This window comes from Carcharhinus amblyrhynchos, unplaced genomic scaffold, assembly GCF_965287045.1.
Source record: "Carcharhinus amblyrhynchos unplaced genomic scaffold, sCarAmb.v2.hapA chromosome_105, whole genome shotgun sequence".
Lineage (NCBI taxonomy): Eukaryota > Metazoa > Chordata > Chondrichthyes > Carcharhiniformes > Carcharhinidae > Carcharhinus > Carcharhinus amblyrhynchos.
Window position 1 is genome coordinate 643,818 of NW_027649845.1, and position 21,349 is coordinate 665,166.

Sequence of the window (21,349 nt, forward strand, 5' to 3'; positions counted from 1 at the left end):
AAGCAATGACCCTCTAACCTAAACCAATCCCTTTCCATCCATAAACCTATCCATATATATACACATACATATATAAACCTATCCACGGATCTCTTAAACTCCCCCAAACTAGATATGTAGTATACATATATATATGTATATATAGTATAGATAGGGGAAACAGAGGTAAGCTATTTCCTATGTTAGAGACACACAGTACGAGGGGCCACGGGCTTAAGGTGAGGGGGGAGAGGTACAACACAGATATTAGAGGAAGGTTTTTCACACAGAGGGTAGTGGGGGTATGGAATGCTCTGCTCAGTAAGGTGGTGGAGACAAACACGCTAGAGTCATTTAAGAGTAACTTAGACAGGCACATGAGTGGGTTGGAGATGGGTGGATATCGGAGATTGTTTTAAATAAGGGTCATTAGCATTGGGGCGTCCCTGGTAAGGTAAATGGATATGGTACAATAATTTTTTTTTTCTTTACATTCACAGGTTTTAAGTCGGTCCGCCTCGTGTCCAACAAGGGGCATACACACGATGGGTCGTACTTGGGCTGCTCTTGATTGTTCAAGATTGGCCTAGTGCTTCATGTCATTCGTGTGTGCCTAAACTGGACCAGATATTGGGCAAGACGACAGCTCAGTGACTATCACTGTTTGCTGTGCAGACACATGGATTTGGGCCGGTGTCTGTGGGAGTTTGCACATTCTCCCCGTGCTTGCGCGGGTTTTCTCCGGGAGCTCCGGTTTCCTCCCACACCCCAAAGATGTGCTGTTAGGCTGACTGGCAGTAATAAATTGTCCCTAAATTAGTTTCCCTCAATCTGGATGGCCATAAAACATTAGACAAGGGTATTGGGTGGAGAGGGGGACTGGTGGTGTTGAGATGGCGGCACGGGCTCTGTGGGCCGAAGGGCCTGTTTCCCGGGCTGATTTTGTTCTTTGCTCTCATTGTGACCCAGAGTCTCTCTCCCCTTTCACTGTCACCCAGTGTCTCTGTCGCACATCTCATTGGTGTTATTGGACAACAAATTTGATGAAATTGGGCACACAAAATGGAAGCAGACTAAAGTTACACCCAGAGTCTCTCCACTAAAAATCACAAAGTAACAGACACTGATCAGTAGGCAAGAGCATGCTTTTAGAATGAAATGAGGGCTAGCACATAAGGGAAGGTGGACAGGATGGCACCTACAGGAACTAAATCCCCAGCCCATCAAAATCAGCACCTTTAAAACAGTCAAACAACCCACGGAGACACCTAAAATTAGCGTAGTTAAGGAAACATTCCTGGCCCCTCAAAATCTCTTTTGAGATCAATGACACACCTATGGTTCAAACCCCAGAGATTCTAGACCATTAATAACCAATCAGACAAAACAATTAACACACACCTAAAACAATTTCCTCAACACTTGGAAACATCGAGACGGGATGGCTAAGGTCGAAAACTGTAAATAAAGTATTAGCATTTAAATCGCATACTGCACCGAAGTTCAGGTATAACTATAGCCTGCTGCGAGGGACGGACAGAGCGCTTTCAGGACAGTCTGATTGTATGTCCTGACTGCGCTTCTCCGTCGATGTAAAAGAAAATAAAGCTGTGCCGTTATTGGACTTCACCCTGAGTCCGTAGTGGTCGATTCGCCCACTCGCGCTAACAATTGGGAGCTCGTAACTCAGTCCATCTGTACCAGGCAGCATCCTGGTAAACCTCCTCTGCACTCTCTCCAGGGTCTCCATGTCCTTCCGGTAGTAAGGTGACCAGAACTGGACGCAGTACTCCAAATGCGGTCTAACCAACGTTCTGTACAAATGAAGCATTAGACGACAGCTCTTGTACTCTATACCCCTTCCTATAAAGGCTAGCATTCCATAAGCTTTCTTCACAACCTTCTCTACCTGTGTTGACACCGTCAGAGAAATACAGAGGGACCTGCACTCCCAGGTCCTTCTGTATTTCTATACTCTTAATCGGTCTACCTTTTATCACGTAACTCCTCTCTGCATTATTCCTTCCAAAATGCATCACCTCGCATTTGTCAGGATTAAATTCCATCTGCCATCTATTTGCCCGGTATACCAACCTATCTATATCCTGCTGTGTCACCTGACAATCCGCCTCAGTATCCGCCAAACCTGCCATCTTGGTGTCATCAGCAAACTTGCTGATCACACCTCCTACTCCCTCTTCCAAGTCATTCATATATATTACAAAGAGAAGTCCCAATACTGAGCCCTGCAGCACACCACTGGTGACCGACCTCCAGCCAGAAAAGGACCCTTCCACTACTACTCTCTGTCTCCTGTTGCCCAGCCAGTTTTCAATCCATCTAGATACCTGTCCCTGTATCCCATGTGCCTTAACCTTTTCTACCAGCCTACCGTGAGGGACTTTGTCAAACGCCTTACTGAAATCCATATAGACAACATCAACGGCTCGTCCATAGTCAACTGTTTTTGTCACCTCGTCAAAAAATTCTACCAGATTCGTAAGGGAAGACCTCCCCTGAACAAAGCCATGTTGCGTATCCCTAATCAGATCGCAACGCTCCAAATGCTTACACATCGTATCCCTAAGAATTTTTTCCAATAATTTTCCTACCACCGATGTCAAACTCACCGGCTTATAATTACCAGGGTTATCCCTACTGCCCTTTTTAAACAGCGGTACCACATTTGCTATCCTCCAGTCCTCTGGGACCTCACCTGTGTCCAAAGAAGAGACAAAGATTTGCATCAGAAGCCCAGCAATTTCATCTTTCACCTCCCTAAGCAGCCTGAGATAAATGCCATCAGGCCCTGGAGTTTTATCAGTTTTAATGCTGCCTAAAAACCCTAACACCTCCTCCCTCGTAATGGATATTTCCTTCAACTGGTCTACAGCTCCCTCCAAGACATTACACGACACCAAGCCCCCCGGGTATGCCCAAATCAGGAGGGAACAATCTTGGGAATAGACCTCCTGGGGAAGTTAGGGGCGGTGGTGGATGCCTTTAACAAGCGCCTGCTGTGGACTGCGAGGAAGAAACACAAAAGTGGGATTCAGGGATACTGGGTCCCGAACAAAAACGTGGCTGCAGTCCAGGCAGGAGACCACACAGCCCGCGACTGGGGAGAGGAAGGGATAGTAGGGCTTCTATGCCAATCACTACCCCAAGTCTGGGCAGCAGGGAAACAAGACTGCGGCCTGGTAAAAATCCCTCCCCTACACATACACGGGCCGATCCACACCCCTCACAAACAATACCCCATAAAGCCCGAGGCGCTACAGGCCACTGAGAAAATCATTCAGGCTCTGGTTGCCCAGGGTATTTTAAGACCTACAGTGTCCAACACTAACTCCCCGATATGGCCAGTCCGTAAGCCAGATGGAAGTTACCGACTGACCATAGACTACACTGCCCTAATCAAAGTAACCCTGAAAGAACACCCCATAGTCGTGAATCCATCCACTGTTTTTAATGGACTCCGACCTGAACATGGTATTTTCTCTGTGTTAGACACAGCAAACGGATTCTGGTCCATCCCGCTTCACACGGACTCCCAGGAAAGGTTCGCCTTTACCTGTGGAGGGAAACAGTACACATGGACACGCCTCCCCCAAGGGTCCCACAACATTCCCAACATTTCCCACTCAGTTATGAGTGAGGCCCTTGAGGACTGCGATCTGTCCCCATATAGAAGTACCTTCCTCCAATATGTGGACGTCATCCTTATTGCCTCCACTAACCTCACAGGACATATAGGAGCCCTGTCCACAATCCTACGCGCCTTGCAGGCTGCGGGGTTTAAAATCAACCCAACCAAGGCACAGATTGCACAACAGGAGGTCCGGTATTTAGGACACAACATAAGACAAGGAAAGAGAGCCCTCCCCTCCAATCGGAAGACCGCGATTATAAATACGCCCCGTCCAAACACAGTTAAAGGGGTGCGGAGGGTTATGGGACTCTTTAACTACTGCCGGAATTTCATTGACCAGTTCGCATCCCCGGCTGAACCAATTCAGCGGCTGGTCAAAGAGGGAAAGCCAGGAGCAGGAACGATCGAGTGGGGACCCGAACAGGAGGTAGCACACACACACCTAAAATCAGAACTATTAGCAGCTCCAGCCCCACGCCCGCCTAACATAACCAAACCCTTCCACCTCTTCTATAACTCAGAGGAGGGATTTTATAGCTCTGTGGTAACCCAAGAATGTGGGGGTATCATGCGACCGGTGGCATATTATTCCACCCGACAATCCCCAGTAGCCCAGGGACCGCAAAAGTGTGTGGCGGCTCTAGACCGTGCCACCTGGGCAGTCAGGGTATACGAACCGATCACTGTGTCAGGACAAATCATTTTACACATGAAACACACCATCGCTGAGCTCCTGAATACAGGCCGACTCCGGACTGTTTCGGACGCCCGAAGGGCCAATTGGGAAGCGGTACTCCTCCCCTGAGACCGGTCCATCCAGATACTGTGGGACACTGGGAAGAACCCCGCTGAGGGACTCCTATCAGAGGGAAGTCCACACTACTGACCGATTAACCCAGACACTGAAGAGGAGGGAGGGATTAATGACCAACCCCTAGATAACCCCGACCTCATACTGTATGTAGACGGGTCCTGAAGACAAGTAGAGGGACAATATCGCACAGGCTGGGCAGTAGTAGGCCTAGAAGGGACACTGGTAGCAAAGGACACTATGAGTGGGGAGACCTCAGCCCAAGTGTCCGAACTCATAGCCCTCACGGAAGCCCTCAAGGCAGGAAGGGGAAGTGAGTAAATGTGTATACTGACAGCCAATATGTGTTTGGGGTGGTCCACGATTACATGATGGCCTGGAAAAGGCACGGGTTTATCACCACGGGGTGGGGGGGTGCTGCATAAAGCATGAGAATATAATCGGAGACCTGGTAGCTGCAGCCAGGCTGCCCTCAGAAGCAGCCGTAATTAAGATAAAAGCCCACCAAAGAGTAAAGACAGCGGAACAGAAAGGGAACCAACCAGCAGACGTTGCAGCCAAGGCTGTAACTGGGGAAGCCCTCCCGCACGTAGCCGCCACCACAACAGAACCCTTGGAGGAAGGAGATATTTATAAGCTGCAGGGTAATACCAGCCCACACAAGGTGGCACAGTGGGAACAGGCAGGGGCGTCCAGGGACAAAGATGGAGTGTGGCACAGAGGGCACCCACCCCCTCATTGATACACCCTGAACTACTCCGACTCCACCACGAGCCGGACCACTCCAGCCGGGATGGGACCCTGGCCCGACTATCAGCTGACTGGTGGTGGCCAGGGATGGGACGGGATGTGGCCAAACACTGCCAGCGCTGTATCATACGCGCCCAGCACAACCCCGGGTGACCCCTGAGAGTCAAAGTGGCCCCCCAACCCCGACCAAAAGGACCCTGGGAAAACCTGCAGGCCCCCTGCCCACTCGCCGAGGGAAGAAATATTGTTTAGTCTTAATCAATCAATTCACCCGCTGGGTGGAAGCATTCCCAACTCGGGATTGCAAAGCCACCACTGTAGCCCGCATCCTAGCATACGAAATTATCCCGAGGTGGGGAGTCCCGCTACAACTAGACTCCGACCAAGGGACACACTTCACAGGCAAAATAATGAAACAGGCTTGTAAGACCTTGGGAATCCGACAGCAATTCCCTATCATTCCAGATTGAAACATCGGTGTTGTTAGAGGCAATACCTCCCTCCGCTACCATATAACCAAAGTCACGGCCATCTCAAGGCATGGCGTGATGTTCAGTACCTCCCTCTCGGGATGCAAAGGGGAGAGATAACCATTTGCCCTCACCCTCTGAGACAAGGAGGGGCAGCTGAATGTGGGTTTAATAGAACGCAGAGCTGTACCCTAGAAATTACACCCACAGATCCACACTTTGCCCGGGCAGGATACAAACAAAGAGCAACACAGCACGGGAAACAGGCCCTTCGGCCCAACGAGCCCACGCCGCCATCTTAACAATGTGTTTTTCCTCCTCCACCCTTGACCCGTGTCTATGTTTATGGGACCCCCATTGGAAACCAGATTAAGGGGAGAATCATTTAGGGACAATTTGTTACACCAATCAGCCTAAGAGCACATCTTTGGGGTGTGGGAGGAAACCGGAGCACCCGGAGGAAACCCACGCAACCACAGGGAGAATGCACAAACTCCCACAGATATGGAGGACGAGGCAGGTATTGCGGAGCCACAAGAACATGCTTTGTATACAACGGGCTGACATACCCGATCCCCAGCCCAAACTTCTGCTTCACCCCTCGCAGACCGGTCACTATTGGCCAGGTCCACATCACCAACATCCGAAGTAGACAGACCCTGACACTTAATGCCACAGACCCATTGAGAGACGACCTCAAATATTACCGAGAGCCAGAACAGGCTCCCATCCCACACTTAGCAGAAGTACTGAGAGAGCTCCATTTCCAAGTGGGACACTCTGTTCGATTATACCACCAGTTACAATCACATATCAAAACACTAGAGCATGACACAGCCTTACAGAGTCAGACATGGGTTCAGAGGGTGTGGGACTGGGGTCTAAGTGTAGACAGTCACCCCTGGATCCGGATAATCTCGCACATACTGGTTGCCATCCAACTCATACTGGCAATATCCTGGGGGGTCATAACGTGCTATACATACCTCCAGCGCAAGAAAACCAAAACTAGGAGGGAACTAATCAGAATGATTGGCAATATGGGACAATTAACAAATCGGGAAGACTTCTCCCGCATACACCTAATTTGACAAACCTGGGGCTCCCCTAAACTGTACGACTGCAGCGTGCAAATGCAGGGAGCACCAGACAAAAAAGTTGTCAAGAAAATCAGTCTGAGGGAGGCGGAACAAGCCCACTCCCGGCCGACAGAGGGGGGAACTGTTATCGGACAACAAATTTGATGAAATTGGGCGCACAAAATGGAAGCAGACTAAAGTTACACCCAGAGTCTCTCCACTAAAAATCACAAAGTAACAGACACTGATTAGTAGGCAAGAGCATGCTTTTAGAATGAAATGAGGGCTAGCACACAAGGGAAGCTGGACAGGATGGCACCTACAGGAACGAAATCCCCAGCCCATCAAAATCAGCACCTTTAAAACAGTCAAACAACCCACGGAGACACCTAAAATTAGCGTAGTTAAGGAAACATTCCTGGCCCCTCAACACCTCTTTTGAGATCAATGACACACCTACGGTTCAAACCCCGGAGAGTCTAGACTATTAAATAACCAATCAGACAAAACAAGTAAGTTAAGAACATAAGAACATAAGAAATAGGAGCAGGAGTAGGCCATCTAGCCCTTCGAGCCTGCCCCGCCATTCAATAAGATCATGGCTGATCTGTCGTGGCTCAGTTCCACATTCCCGCCCTCTCCCCATAACCCTTAATCCCCTCTCTTATCAAAAACCCATCAACCCGCGTCTTAAAAATATTTAGCGAGGCAGCCTCCACCACTTCAACGGGCAGAGAATTCCAGAGATTCACCACCCTTTGAGTACCTAAAACAATTTCCTCAACACTTGGAAACATCGAGATGGGATGGCTAAGGTCGAAAACTGTAAATAAAGTATTAGCATTTGAATCGCATACTGCACTGAAGTTCAGGTATAACTATAGCCCGCTGCGAGGGACGGACAGAGCGCTTTCGGGACAGTCTGATTGTATGTCCTGACTGCGCTTCTCCGTCGATGTAAAAGAAAATAAAGCTGTGCCGTTATTGGACTTCACCCTGAGTCCGTAGTGGTCGTTTCGCCCACTCGCGCTAACAGTGGGACCCAGTGTCTCCCCCCTCACACTGTGACCCAGTATCTCTCTCCCCTCTCACTGTAATCCAGTGTCTCTCTCCCGTCTCCCTGTGACCTGTGTCTCCCCCCATCTCACTGTGACCCAGTGTCTCTCTCCCCTACTCACTGTGAGATATCAGTGCTAAACTATACTCTTCATTCACTGTCCTTCTCCCCACATTGATGTTCAATGGCATTCCCTGAGTTGATCCCCACTACCACCCCGACCCCACTATCAACATCCTGGGGGTTACCATTGACCAGAAACTGAACTGGGACTCTGCCATATCAATACTGTGGCCCCCAGATCCGGTCAGAGGCTGGGAATCCTGCGGAGAGTAACTCACCTCCTGACTCCCCCCAACCCGCCCCCCGCACCCCCCCTTTCCCAAAGCCTGTCCACCATCCACAAGGACACAAGTCTCCCCTTGTGGGGGAGTGGGGAGTGTGATGGGACACTCTGCCCACTCGTCTGGATGGGTGCGGCTCCCAACAACACTCGAGAAGCTCGACACCATCCAGGACAAAGCAGCCCCCCTGCTCTCCCCCACCCCCCCAGCTCGATCAACACACTAATACCTGCCTTGGACATTCACTCCCTCCACCACCGATGCACAGTGGCAGCAGTGTGTACCGTCTACAAGATGGCCCGCAGTGACTCACCAAGGCTCCTTCCACAGCACCTTCCAAAATCACCATCTCTACCCACCGAGAAGGGGGAGGGAGGGCGGGTGCAGTGGTGGGCAGGAGATGCATGGTCAACACTCACCACCTGCAAACTCCCGCCCGAGACCCCCCACACGCCATCCCGACTCAGAAACATATCGGTCGTACCGGAGCTATCGCTGGGGTCAAAATCCTCAAAGTCCCTCCCTAACAGCACTATGGGTGTACCTACATGACAAACAGGGACAGCAGGAAGATGTTTAATTCACCAGAATCTTAAGGGGCAATTAAGGATGGACAATAATTCTGGACCCAGCCAGGAATGTGAAGGCAAGCTGAGAAAACTAAAAAGAAAGCCCATATTCACAGACACGTACAATAGCACACAAGCAGCAACATAAAAAGGGTGTGCTTACTGGCAAGATTGGCACTCATACATGGGAAGAGAGTGCAAGGGCTGGATCAAATATCCCTAATCACAGGCAAATGACCAGCAAAGGGATAGTCAGAGACAGAGTTAGAGACAGACACACACAGCAAACAAAAGAAACTATCATTACAAAATACCTTTATCATATTAAACAATTGACTACAGGTCAGGGTCGATCCAGACTTGTCCCTCCGTCCACTCATTGCAAGAGAATCCAACACACAATGAAAGTAATCCACCAGGGAAGATTTGAATCTCGGCGTCATTTCTGAAACAGAGCAGAGTGCAGCCGAAATTTAGAGACACGATCTTTTCCCCCACTCTGGGACCGGGTATCACAGTGCGTTAGATACACTGTCCTTTCCCCCTCTGGGACCGGGTGTCACAGTGCGTTAGATACACTGTCCTTTCCCCCTCTGGGACCGGGTGTCACAGTGCGTTAGATACACTGTCCTTTCCCCCCTCTGGGACCGGGTGTCACAGTGCGTTAGATACACTGTCCTTTCCCCCTCTCTGGGACCGGGTGTCACAGTGCGTTAGATACACTGTCCTTTCCCCCCTCTGGGACCGGGTGTCACAGTGCGTTAGATACACTGTCCTTTCCCCCACTCTGGGACCGGGTGTCACAGTGCATTAGATACACTGTCCTTTCCCCGGCTCTGGGACTTGGTATCACAGTGCATTAGATACACTGTCCTTTCCCCCTCTCTGGGACCGGGTGTCACAGTGCGTTAGATACACTGTCCTTTCCCCCTCTGGGACGGGGTGTCACAGTGCGTTAGATACACTGTCCTTTCCCCCTCTGGGACCGGGTGTCACAGTGCGTTAGATACACTGTCCTTTCCCCGACTCTGGGACTTGATATCACAGTGCATGAGATACACTGTCCTTTCCTCCACTCTGGGACCGGGTGTCACAGTGCGTTAGATACACTGTCCTTTCCCCCTCTGGGACTGGGTGTCACAGTGCGTTAGATACACTGTCCTTTCCCCCTCTGGGACCGGGTGTCACAGTGCGTTGGATACACTGTCCTTTCCCCCACTCTGGGACCGGGTGTCACAGTGCGTTAGATACACTGTCCTTTCCCCCACTCTGGGACGGGGTGTCACAGTGCGTTAGATACACTGTCCTTTCCCCCTCTGGGACTGGGTGTCACAGTGCGTTAGATACACTGTCCTTTCCCCGCTCTGGGACCGGCTGTCACAGTGCGTTAGATACACTGTCCTTTCCCCCACTCTGGGACCGGGTGTCACAGTGCGTTAGATACACTGTCCTTTCCCCGACTCTGGGACAGTGCATTGAATAACTTGCCTTTTGTGCACCCTCTCGAGCTGCAAGCAATCGCTTCTCCTGGGTGTGGAAGCAAATAACACTGAGACTTCGATAATTGCTCCTCCATGAACGGCTGGTACTTCGTCTTGGATTTCACAAGTTTCTGTGAATGGAACGTTGGAAAGTGTGACACACCCTTTCAAAGCCTGAACTCCCACGACCCACCATTACAGATGGATGTTAATCCAGCTCCCTCACACTGTCACTCAGTAACCCCTCTCCCCCCGAGCACCCTGTGTTACTGACTGTATCTGTACTGATGTTAATCCAGCTCCCTCACACTGTCACTCAGTAACCCCTCTCCCCCCCAGCACCCTGTGTTACTGACTGTATCTGTACTGATGTTAATCCAGCTCCCTCACACTGTCACTCAGTAACCCCTCTCTCTCCCCCAGCACCCTGTGTTACTGACTGTATCTGTACTGATGTTAATCCAGCTCCCTCACACTGTCACTCAGTAACCCCTCTCCCCCCGAGCACCCTGTGTTACTGACTGTATCTGTACTGATGTTAATCCAGCTCCCTCACACTGTCACTCAGTAACCCCTCTCCCCCCGAGCACCCTGTGTTACTGACTGTATCTGTACTGATGTTAATCCAGCTCCCTCACACTGTCACTCAGTAACCCCTCTCCCCCTCCCCCAGCACCCTGTGTTACTGACTGTATCTGTACTGATGTTAATCCAGCTCCCTCACACTGTCACTCAGTAACCCCTCTCTCCCCCCCCAGCACCCTGTGTTACTGACTGTATCTGTACTGATGTTAATCCAGCTCCCTCACACTGTCACTCAGTAACCCCTCACTCCCCCCCCCAGCACCCTGTGTTACTGACTGTATCTGTACTGATGTTAATCCAGCTCCCTCACACTGTCACTCAGTAACCCCTCTCCCCCCCCAGCACCCTGTGTTACTGACTGTATCTGTACTGATGTTAATCCAGCTCCCTCACACTATCACTCAGTAACCCCTCTCCCCCCCCCAGCACCGTGTTACTGACTGTATCTGTACTGATGTTAATCCAGCTCCCTCACACTGTCACTCAGTAACCCCTCTCTCTCCCCCAGCACCCTGTGTTACTGACTGTATCTGTACTGATGTTAATCCAGCTCCCTCACACTGTCACTCAGTAACCCCTCTCCCCCCCAGCACCCTGTGTTACTGACTGTATCTGTACTGATGTTAATCCAGCTCCCTCACACTGTCACTCAGTAACCCCTCTCCCCCCCAGCACCCTGTGTTACTGACTGTATCTGTACTGATGTTAATCCAGCTCCCTCACACTGTCACTCAGTAACCCCTCTCTCTCCCCCCAGCACCCTGTGTTACTGACTGTATCTGTACTGATGTTAATCCAGCTCCCTCACACTGTCACTCAGTAACCCCTCTCTCCCTCCAGCACCCTGTGTTACTGACTGTATCTGTACTGATGTTAATCCAGCTCCCTCACACTGTCACTCAGTAACCCCTCTCTCCCTCCAGCACCCTGTGTTACTGACTGTATCTGTACTGATGTTAATCCAGCTCCCTCACACTGTCACTCAGTAGCCCCTCTCTCCCCCCCCAGCACCCTGTGTTACTGACTGTATTTGTACTGATGTTAATCCAGCTCCCTCACACTGTCACTCAGTAACCCCTCTCCCCCTCCCCCAGCACCCTGTGTTACTGACTGTATCTGTACTGATGTTAATCCAGCTCCCACACACTGTCACTCAGTAACCCCTCTCTCCCCCCCAGCACCCTGTGTTACTGACTGTATCTGTACTGATGTTAATCCAGCTCCCTCACACTGTCACTCAGTAACCCCTCTCCCCCCCAGCACCCTGTGTTACTGACTGTATCTGTACTGATGTTAATCCAGCTCCCTCACACTGTCACTCAGTAACCCCTCTCCCCCCCAGCACCCTGTGTTACTGACTGTATCTGTACTGATGTTAATCCAGCTCCCTCACACTGTCACTCAGTAACCCCTCTCCCCCCCAGCACCCTGTGTTACTGACTGTATCTGTACTGATGTTAATCCAGCTCCCTCACACTGTCACTCAGTAACCCCTCTCTCTCCCCCAGCACCCTGTGTTACTGACTGTATCTGTACTGATGTTAATCCAGCTCCCTCACACTGTCACTCAGTAACCCCTCTCCCCCCCCCAGCACCCTGTGTTACTGACTGTATCTGTACTGATGTTAATCCAGCTCCCTCACACTGTCACTCAGTAACCCCTCTCTCTCCCCCCAGCACCCTGTGTTACTGACTGTATCTGTACTGATGTTAATCCAGCTCCCTCACACTGTCACTCAGTAACCCCTCTCTCCCCAGCACCCTGTGTTACTAACTGTCGCTGTACTGATGTTAATCCAGCTCCCTCACACTGTCACTCAGTAACCCCTCTCTCCCCCCAGCACCCTGTGTTACTGACTGTATCTGTACTGATGTTAATCCAGCTCCCTCACACTGTCACTCAGTAACCCCTCTCTCCCCCAGCACCCTGTGTTACTGACTGTATCTGTACTGATGTTAATCCAGCTCCCTCACACTGTCACTCAGTAACCCCTCTCTCTCTCCCCCCAGCACCCTGTGTTACTGACTGTATCTGTACTGATGTTAATCCAGCTCCCTCACACTGTCACTCAGTAACCCCTCTCTCTCTCCCCCCAGCACCCTGTGTTACTGACTGTATCTGTACTGATGTTAATCCAGCTCCCTCACACTGTCACTCAGTAACCCCTCTCTCTCCCCCCAGCACCCTGTGTTACTGACTGTATCTGTACTGATGTTAATCCAGCTCCCTCACACTGTCACTCAGTAACCCCTCTCTCCCCAGCACCCTGTGTTACTGACTGTATCTGTACTGATGACACGATTAGATTGTAACGCTATATCTACCCCATCTTTACCTGTATTACTTCAGTCAGGTATTCCTTGCCAGCCGCTTTTCCATGTTTTTTACTCCTGTCCCAGTCACGGATGAGGATATCCAAATGCTGTTCAAAGAGGAATCAGACTGTTAAAATCTGCGTAAAGTCTCATTTTCACAGTGAAACAGAGAATGGCTGTTTACAATCATTCCCAGCATCAAACAATCTGTAGAATTGAAAGAAGCGAGTGTGTGAGAGTGAGAATCTCTACATGGTAAGGGAGAGACAGAGGCAGCCTATCTTCCATCTCCCTGCTGTAACTCACAGGGTTCACGCACTGCTCGCCTCTCCCAGCACCAGTGCACTGTTGATGTTGCTGGAATTTGGCCGTGAGGCAGGGATGTGACTGGAAAACACATTAATAAGGTTTAAACTAATTAGCAGGTCTGGGACTGAAATCTGTCTGACCGCCAGCCTCTACCTCACTGCAGTGGGGATGACAGTAATTCCTCACTTTCGGGTAACTCGTGGACGAACCCTGCTGGAGAGAAGTGGGGAACAATCAGGGCACTTCAGCTGGTGGGGTTTGGGGGATCCCCCCCCGGGCATGTGCCCCCCAGCAAGGAAGGAACATACTCACGCCCACGGGGCACCTTGGCACTGCCGATCAGGTATGGGGCAGGGGGGGCGAACGGCAGAGACTGGACCTGGTGGGCCAATTGGTGATCGTGGGGCTGTCCCACTGACACTCTGGTCAGGAGGGAGACCAGCAATTTTGTGGGTGGGGTGTTGGGGGGCAGGTCTGCAGGGGTAGGGGTGGGATTGGGACTGGGCCCAGAAATGGTCAGCGGGTCAGCGGAGGACTGACATTGTGTGGGTCATGGGGCTCGCCACCAACTGAACTTGCTAACAATCAGGAGAGTGTTAGTGCGGGCCCACCACACGTGCACCAATCTCAGCATTGACAGATCAACACAGGCACAGTGGGCCCACTCAGCATGTAGATTTCAGCCTCTCCTGTGCCAATAGGCCTCACCCTCTGATATCTAATGATATTCATGCTGGTGGCCTCTTCAATGCACAGACTGAGAGAGATTCAAATGTGAAAAAACAGCAGGAATTGCTCTGGTTTTCCTGCAAAGTCGACACTTAGATTTTCCTTTGGGAGAATTCCAGCCAGAGATTGGGGGAGAAAGAGATAGAGACAGGTAGACAGAGAGAGAGACAGAGAGAGAGACAGAGACACACACACACAGAGTGACATTGAGAGGGAGGGACACAGACACTGTTTTAAATTTTCAATATAATCTATTTACTTTACTATTTTAAAATTATAAAATTATAATATTGTGATCATACTGTCCTTTTGTTTCTTGTGTGGTGTATGTTTAAAATTTGGCTGTTTTTCACAGTGCCAATTTGTCTGCACCAGGCAGCCCACATGCTGAGAATGATTGATTTTATACTGTGGAGATGCCGGCGTTGGACTGGGGTAAACTCAGTAAGAAGTCTCACAACACCAGGTTAAAGTACAACTGGTTTATTTGGTAGTAAAAGCTTTCAGAGTGTTGCTCCTTCTTCATGTGAGTGAGGCTTCTTACTGTGATTGATTTTAGCCAGGGATGTGTTTGCATTAATCTGAGTTAATGTAATTTTGTTGTTCTGGGTATTTTCCCTGGCTTTCCAGAGTAGGGTTTTGATTTGGTTGACTGATATAGTTAGCTGCTTTAAGGGAGGAGCGAGGCTTACAGGGAAAAGCAGGCAGTTACTGCCAGCAATGTGGCACAGTGGGTTGGTACTGCTGCCTCACAGTACCAGGGACCTGGTTCAATCCCCGGCTCAGGTCACTGAGCAGAATTTCTCCCCGTGTCTGCGTGGATTTCCTCTGGGTGCCCCGGTGTCCTCCCACTGTGCTGGTTAGGGTGCATTGGCCCTGTTAAATTCTCCCTCAGTGTACCCAAACAGGCACCAGAGTATGGCAACAAGGGACTTTCACAGTAACTTCATTACAGTGTTAATGTAAGCTTACTATTGGCACTAATAAACTTGAAGCAAGCAAGAGCTCTCTCTCCCTCTCTCTGGAGGTTGCTGTTTGGGACCTGCTGGGAGAAATAGGTCTCTCCCTCTGTTTGTCTCCCCAGGAATGTTCCAATGTCTTGAGGACTGTCAGTCCAAGTACCAGAATATAAGCCTGTGATGTGAACTGATTTTGAAGAGGGGTTTTAAGTCCCAAAAAGGAATATTGCTCAAATTGGATCTGATAGAGATAGGTCACGGGTGAGGTGCCTGAAGATTGGAGAGTGTCAAATGTTGCGTCTTTGTTTAAAAAGGGCCGCAGGGAAAAGCTTGGGAACTACAGGCCGGTAAGCCTCACATCTGTGGTGGGTAAATTGTTGGAAGGTATTTTGAGACACAGGGTCTACAGGCATTTAGACACACAAGGACTGATTAGGAACAGTCAGCATGGCTTTGTGAGTGGAAAATCATCTCTCACAAATTTGACTGAGTTTTTTGAAGGGGTAACCAAGAAGGTAGATGAGGGAAGTGTAGTTGATGTTGTCTGAATGGACTTTAGAAAGGCCTTTGACAAGGTACCGCATGTTGCATAAGGTTAAATCTCACAGGATCCAGGGTGAGGTATCTAAATGGATACAAAATTGGCTTCTTGACAGAAGCCAGAGGGTGATTGTAGAGAGCTATTTTTCAAACTGGTGGCCTGTGACCAGCCTCAGGGACCAGTGCTGGGCCCACTGTTATTTGTCATTTATATTAATGATTTGGATGAGAATGTAGGAGGCATGGTTAGTAAGTTTGCAGATGACACCAAGATTGGTGGCATGGTGGACAGTGAGGAAAGTTATCTCCAATTGCAATGGGATCTTGATCAGCTGGGCCAGTGGGCTGACAAATGGCAGACGGAGTTTAATTTAGATAAATGCGAGGTGATGCACTTTCGTCGACTGAACCAGGGCAGGACTTACTCAGTTAATGGTAGGGCATTGGGGTGAGTTACAGAACAAAGAGATCTAGGGGTACATGTTCATAGCTCCTTGAAAGTGGAGTCATAGGTGGACAGAGTGGTGAAGAAGGCATTCGGCATGCTTGGTTTCATCGATCAGAACACTGAATAGAGGAGTTGGGACGTCTTGTTGAAGTTGTACAAGACATTGGTAAGGCCACATTTGGAATACTGTGTACAGTTCTGGTCACCTTATTAGAGAAAGGATATTATTAAACTACAAAGAGTGCAGAAAAGATTTACTAGGATGCTACTGGGACTTGATGGATTGAGTTATAAGGAGAGGCTGGATAGACTGGGACTTTTTTCTCTGGAGCGTAGGAGGCTGAGGGGTGATCTTACAGAGGTCGATAAAATAATGAGGGGCACAGATCAGCTAGATAGGCAGTATCTTTTCCCAAAGGTAGGGGAGTCTAAAACTAGAGGGCAGAGGTTTAAGGTGAGAGGGGAGAGATACAGAAGGGTCCAGAGGGGCAATGTTTTCACACAGAGGGTGATGAGTGTCTGGAACAAGCTGCCAGAGGCAGTAGTAGAGGCGGGTACAATTTTGTCTTTTAAAAAGCATTTAGACAGTTACATGGGTAAGATGGGTATAGAGGGATATGGGGCAAACGCGGGCAATTGGGATTAGCTTAGGGAGTTTAAAAAAAAGGCATGGGCAAGTTGGGCCGAAGGGCCTGTTTCCATGCTGTGAACCTCTGTGGTTCTAGGTCAGCAGTTAATATAAGAATTATACCTTGTCATGTTTAAGTCTTTCAATTGTTAAATGTCAGGCTCAAGAATGTGTTTTAGTTCCACTGTTGTTGAATAAAGTTTGTTTTGATAAAAGCTTCCTGGTGGGTCAGTAGAACACACCTGGAGTGAAACAGCTTCTCCTCACACTAATGCAAAAATAGAGAAACTGTGGGGGTCTCGTCAGGCTTTATAACATAGTTTGGGGTTTCTGATCTGTACCTTAACAGTTCCTGTGTTGCCCTGTTTTGCGTTTGTGTACGAATAAGGAGGAAAATCATTAACCTTCTAAACTCAACTGGTATATTAACCAGTTTTAGATTTATTATAAAACAAAGTGATTATTAAACAATCAGTCAATGGTGAGTTTACTGAAAGAAGCTTGGTTTGAGATTTTTATAACACCAGGTTAAAGTCCAACAGGTTTAATTGATGGCACAAGCTTGCCCTCAAGACACTAGCACAAGTTCATGATACCAAATAAATCTGTTGCACTTTAACCTGGTGTGGAGACTTCTTACCTTGCCCACCCCAGTCCAACGCAGGCATCTCCACATCTTGAGTTTTTATTTAATGCAGGGAATGAAATTACCAAAGGGTAAATAATTGATGGGTTTGTGAGTTGGACATTTAAACTATTATTACAACTTGTGGAGCTCAAATAGACTGCACACTCTCCCATCACATTCTGTAACTCAGGAGTACAGTTCACATCACTGTTCAACCCAGCAGGAGATCAGCAAATACTTCATCATCTGTCAACTGCAGGGGGGCACGGTGGGGTGGGGGGGGGGGGGGGGGCAACTTTGGTGATGGTTTGATCCTTTTGTAAATATATTTCCACTTTCACAGGAGTTTATTGACACAGGTTGATCCAATACTGTTTGCACAGAATTGTTTCACATTGTCAACTCATACAGTATCCCAGTTATTGGATTTATTTTGTGTATCATACAGAACTTGCTTTTTGCTTCAATAACAACTGTCATTAATAATAATTAATAATAACAATTGCCTGCTGCAGTCGTAAATGCGCCTAGTTTGGGGGCGTTTAAGAGGTCTGTGGACAGGTTTATGGACAAAAAGGGATTGGTTTAGGTTAGTGGGTCATTGTTGTTGTTTTTTTTAACTGGTCGGCGCAACATCGTGGGCCGAAGGGCCTGTTCTGCGCTGTAATGTTCTATGTTCTATGTTCTATCTTTGCTGAGTAAGTCTCAAACCAATCTTTGTTGGGAGTTTCTCCTTAACCAAATGTTATTGACGCTGTTTCACAGAAGGACTGAACTCTGTAAAGTTTCTCACATCAGCATGGCCATTTCTTACTGAGTCTTTGGTGGATGGAGATCACTCGAGCACTAAGATCAAGTGTGATATTTGACAATTGAACATACAAACCACACATACAAACAAGGAGCAGGAGGGGTCATTAGGAGCAAGAGTAGGCCCCTCAGCCCTTTGAGTCCTGCTCACCCATTCAGGAAGATTGTATCCGATCTGACTGTAACCCCACATTCCTGCCAATCCCCTGATAACCTTACACACCCTGCACAAATGATGAATCTATCTAGCTCTGCCTTAAAAATACTCAAAGACTCTGCTTCCACTGCCTTTTGAGAAAGATATGGCTGATGATGTCTGTGCTGAGACAGAGTGCAGCAGAGACCTGTTCCAATGAGGTTTTAGAGCAGACAATCAGCATCCTGAAGATATGGTTCCAGTGCCTGGACTGGTCAGGTGGATCCCTCCAGTATAACACCCAGAGAGTTTCACACATTGTTGTGATCTGCTGCATCCTCCATAACCTGACCTTGCAACAGGGCGAGGGGCTGGCAGAGGAGGAGATGGACAAGTGGCACATCTCCTCTAATAAGGAGGGTGTCAAGGAGGGCACCAAGGGGCAATCCCTGGTGTTATGTTGTTGTTCGTCCATCGTTATCGATGAGGACCATTAGTCATTTTGAGGCTGGTTGCGGTGTGTCCGAAGATGACTGATCAGGGCCAATTCGGGCACGGAATGTCCTGGCACATATTGGACAGACTTGTGCAGACACTGTAGTTGTTGCGCTGGTGGCTCTGGACTTGCGCAGCTCGCACTTAAGTTGTGCTTCAGCAATACACCTTGTTTCATGAGCTTGACAGCCTTTGTGGATGAGGCAGCGCCAGGTAGCGTGGTTTTGTGCCAGCGTTTCCCAGGTGGTCGTGTCAATGTCAAGCAACTTCAGGGAAGCCTTGAGTGTGTCTTTGAAACATTTCTTCTGCCCTCCATGCGAGCGTCTTCCAGCAGAGAGCTCCCCAAAAAGGAGCTGCTTGGGTATGCGCTCATCTGGCATACGGATGACATGACCTGCCCACCGGGTCTATAGTCTCATCAGCAGTGTGTGGACTGATGGTAGACTTGCTCTAAAGAGAACTTCAGTGTCTGGTACTTTGTCTTGCCATCTGATGTGTAATATTCTGTGAAGACAAGTCATGTGGAAATGATTGAGCTGTCTTGCATGCCCTCGATACACAGTCCACGTTTCACAGGCGTACAGGAGGGTAGTGAGTACCGCGGCGCTGTAGACCTTCAGTTTTGTTGCTGGGCTGATTCCTCGACGTTCCCATACAGTGGAGCGCAGTCTACCGAAAGCAGAACTTGCCTTGGCTATTCTGCAGTTTCCTTCTGTATCAATAGTCACTGCTTGGGAGAGGGTGCTGCCAAGATAAGTGAACTGGTCCACTGCCTGTAGTTTCTGCCCTTTGACTGTGATTATGGGTTCTGTGTACAGTGCACGAGGAGCAGACTGGTGCATGACTTCGGTCTTTTCAATGTTGATGGAGAGTCCAAGGTTGTCACAAGCCGTGGAAAATTTATCCATACTGACTTGCATCTCTGGCTCTGAGCCAGTATACAGGGCGCAGTCATCGGCAAAGAGGAAATCTCTCAGAACAGTCTCCTTCACTTTCGTAATAGCTTGTAGTCTCCTCAGGTTGAAGAGCTTCCCGTCCACTCTGTACTTGAGGCTGATTCCAGCAACACTGTCCTGGAATACATCATTCAGCATGGCAGTAAACAACATGCTGAACAGTATGGGTGCGAGCACACAGCCCTGTTTGATGCCATTGGTGACTGGGAATGCCTCAGAGGATTCTCCGCCATCCAGTACTCTGGCCATCATGCCACCATGGAACTGGCGTACCATCTGAATGAATTTGGGGCGGGGGGGTAGCCGAACTTTGACATGATCCTCCACAGGCCTTATCTGCTTACAGTGTCGAAGGCTTTCGCGAGGTCAACAAAGGTTACGTAGAGCTCGCGATTCTGCTCCTGACACTTCTCCTGAAGTTGGCGCGCAGCAAAAATCATGTCAATAGTCCCGTGACCTTTGTGGAAGCCACACTGTGACTCTGGAAGCAGACCCAGCTCCAGATGAGTGACCAGATGATTTAGCAGGACTCTTGCGAGGGTTTTTCCTGTGATGGAGGGCAGTCAGATTCCTCGGTGGTTGTCGCATACTTGCCGATTGCCCTTCCTCTTGTAGAGGTGTACAATGGAAGCATCTTTTAAGTTCCCAAGGAATGGATCCTTGCTTCCAAAAGGACTGGAACAACTCGGTGAGCTTCTCAAAAAGTACAGGACCAGCAGCTTTGCAGATCTCTGCGGGTTTGGCATCTGCCCCTGGGGCTTTGCCACTGGATAGCTGGCTGACAGCTTTCATGACTTTGGCTTCTACCGGTGGGTCATCCATGGTGCTGTTGGTATCAGCCTGGGGAATCCTGTCTATTGCCTCATCGTTAATAGATGATGGTCGGTTGAGGACAGCTTCAAAAAGTGTTCAGCCCATCTCTGCAAGATCTGAGCCCTCTCTGTAATGAGAGTTGTACCATCTGTTACTCAGGACGGGGGAACTCCTCAGAGATTGAGGTCAGTAGAGAGTGTTGAGGGCTTCATAGAACTGTTTCAAGTCGTTTCTGTCAGCGTATCCCTGTATTTCATCTGCCTTGGCGCTCAGCCAGGCATCCTGCATTTTACACAGTTTATTCTGGACTGTCCTGCGAGCACTGGGAAAAGCATTTTTCTTGGCAGCTGAAGATGGGTCGTTCTGACAGGCCCAATGAAGATGGTGCTTTTCAACAAGTAGAGCCTGTATCTCCTCATCATTCTCATTAAACCAATCATGCTGCTTGCAGGTAGAGGGCCCGAGCATCTTCAGCGCAGATGTATGGACAGCATCCCTGAAGCATTCCCAGTCATCCTCAGCACTGCCTGCGAGGTATAGGTCAGCAAGCTTGATTTCTAAGTCTTCAGCCAGTGCTGAAGCTACGCTGGGGTTCTTTAGCTTGGCCGCATTGATTCTTTTCATAACCTTGTTTCCTTGTGGTCGCCTCTTGGGTCTGATGCGGAGCCTCATTTTGGAGACAATGAGCCTGTGATCTGTCCAGCAGTCAGCACCACACATGGCCTTGGGCACTCTGACATCCTGCCTGTCTTTTCTCCTGACAATGACATAGTCGATAAGATGTCGAGAAGAGCGGGGGTGCATC

The 21,349-nt window shown here is 49.2% G+C and overlaps 1 protein-coding gene across 1 annotated transcript in view; it reads right to left on the bottom strand.

Annotated features, from left to right (window-relative positions):
* The window catches only part of LOC145338604 (uncharacterized), a gene marked incomplete at its 5' end in the record, with an annotated part of 89,153 nt that overhangs the window by 53,945 nt on the left and 13,859 nt on the right, over positions 1-21,349 (bottom strand). Inside the window, 3 exons of the mRNA XM_080182977.1 lie at positions 9,026-9,156; positions 10,200-10,323; positions 13,114-13,200. Of these exons, the coding sequence (XP_080039103.1) occupies positions 9,026-9,156; positions 10,200-10,323; positions 13,114-13,200 (342 nt within the window). The remainder of the gene's footprint in view (positions 1-9,025; positions 9,157-10,199; positions 10,324-13,113; positions 13,201-21,349) is intronic.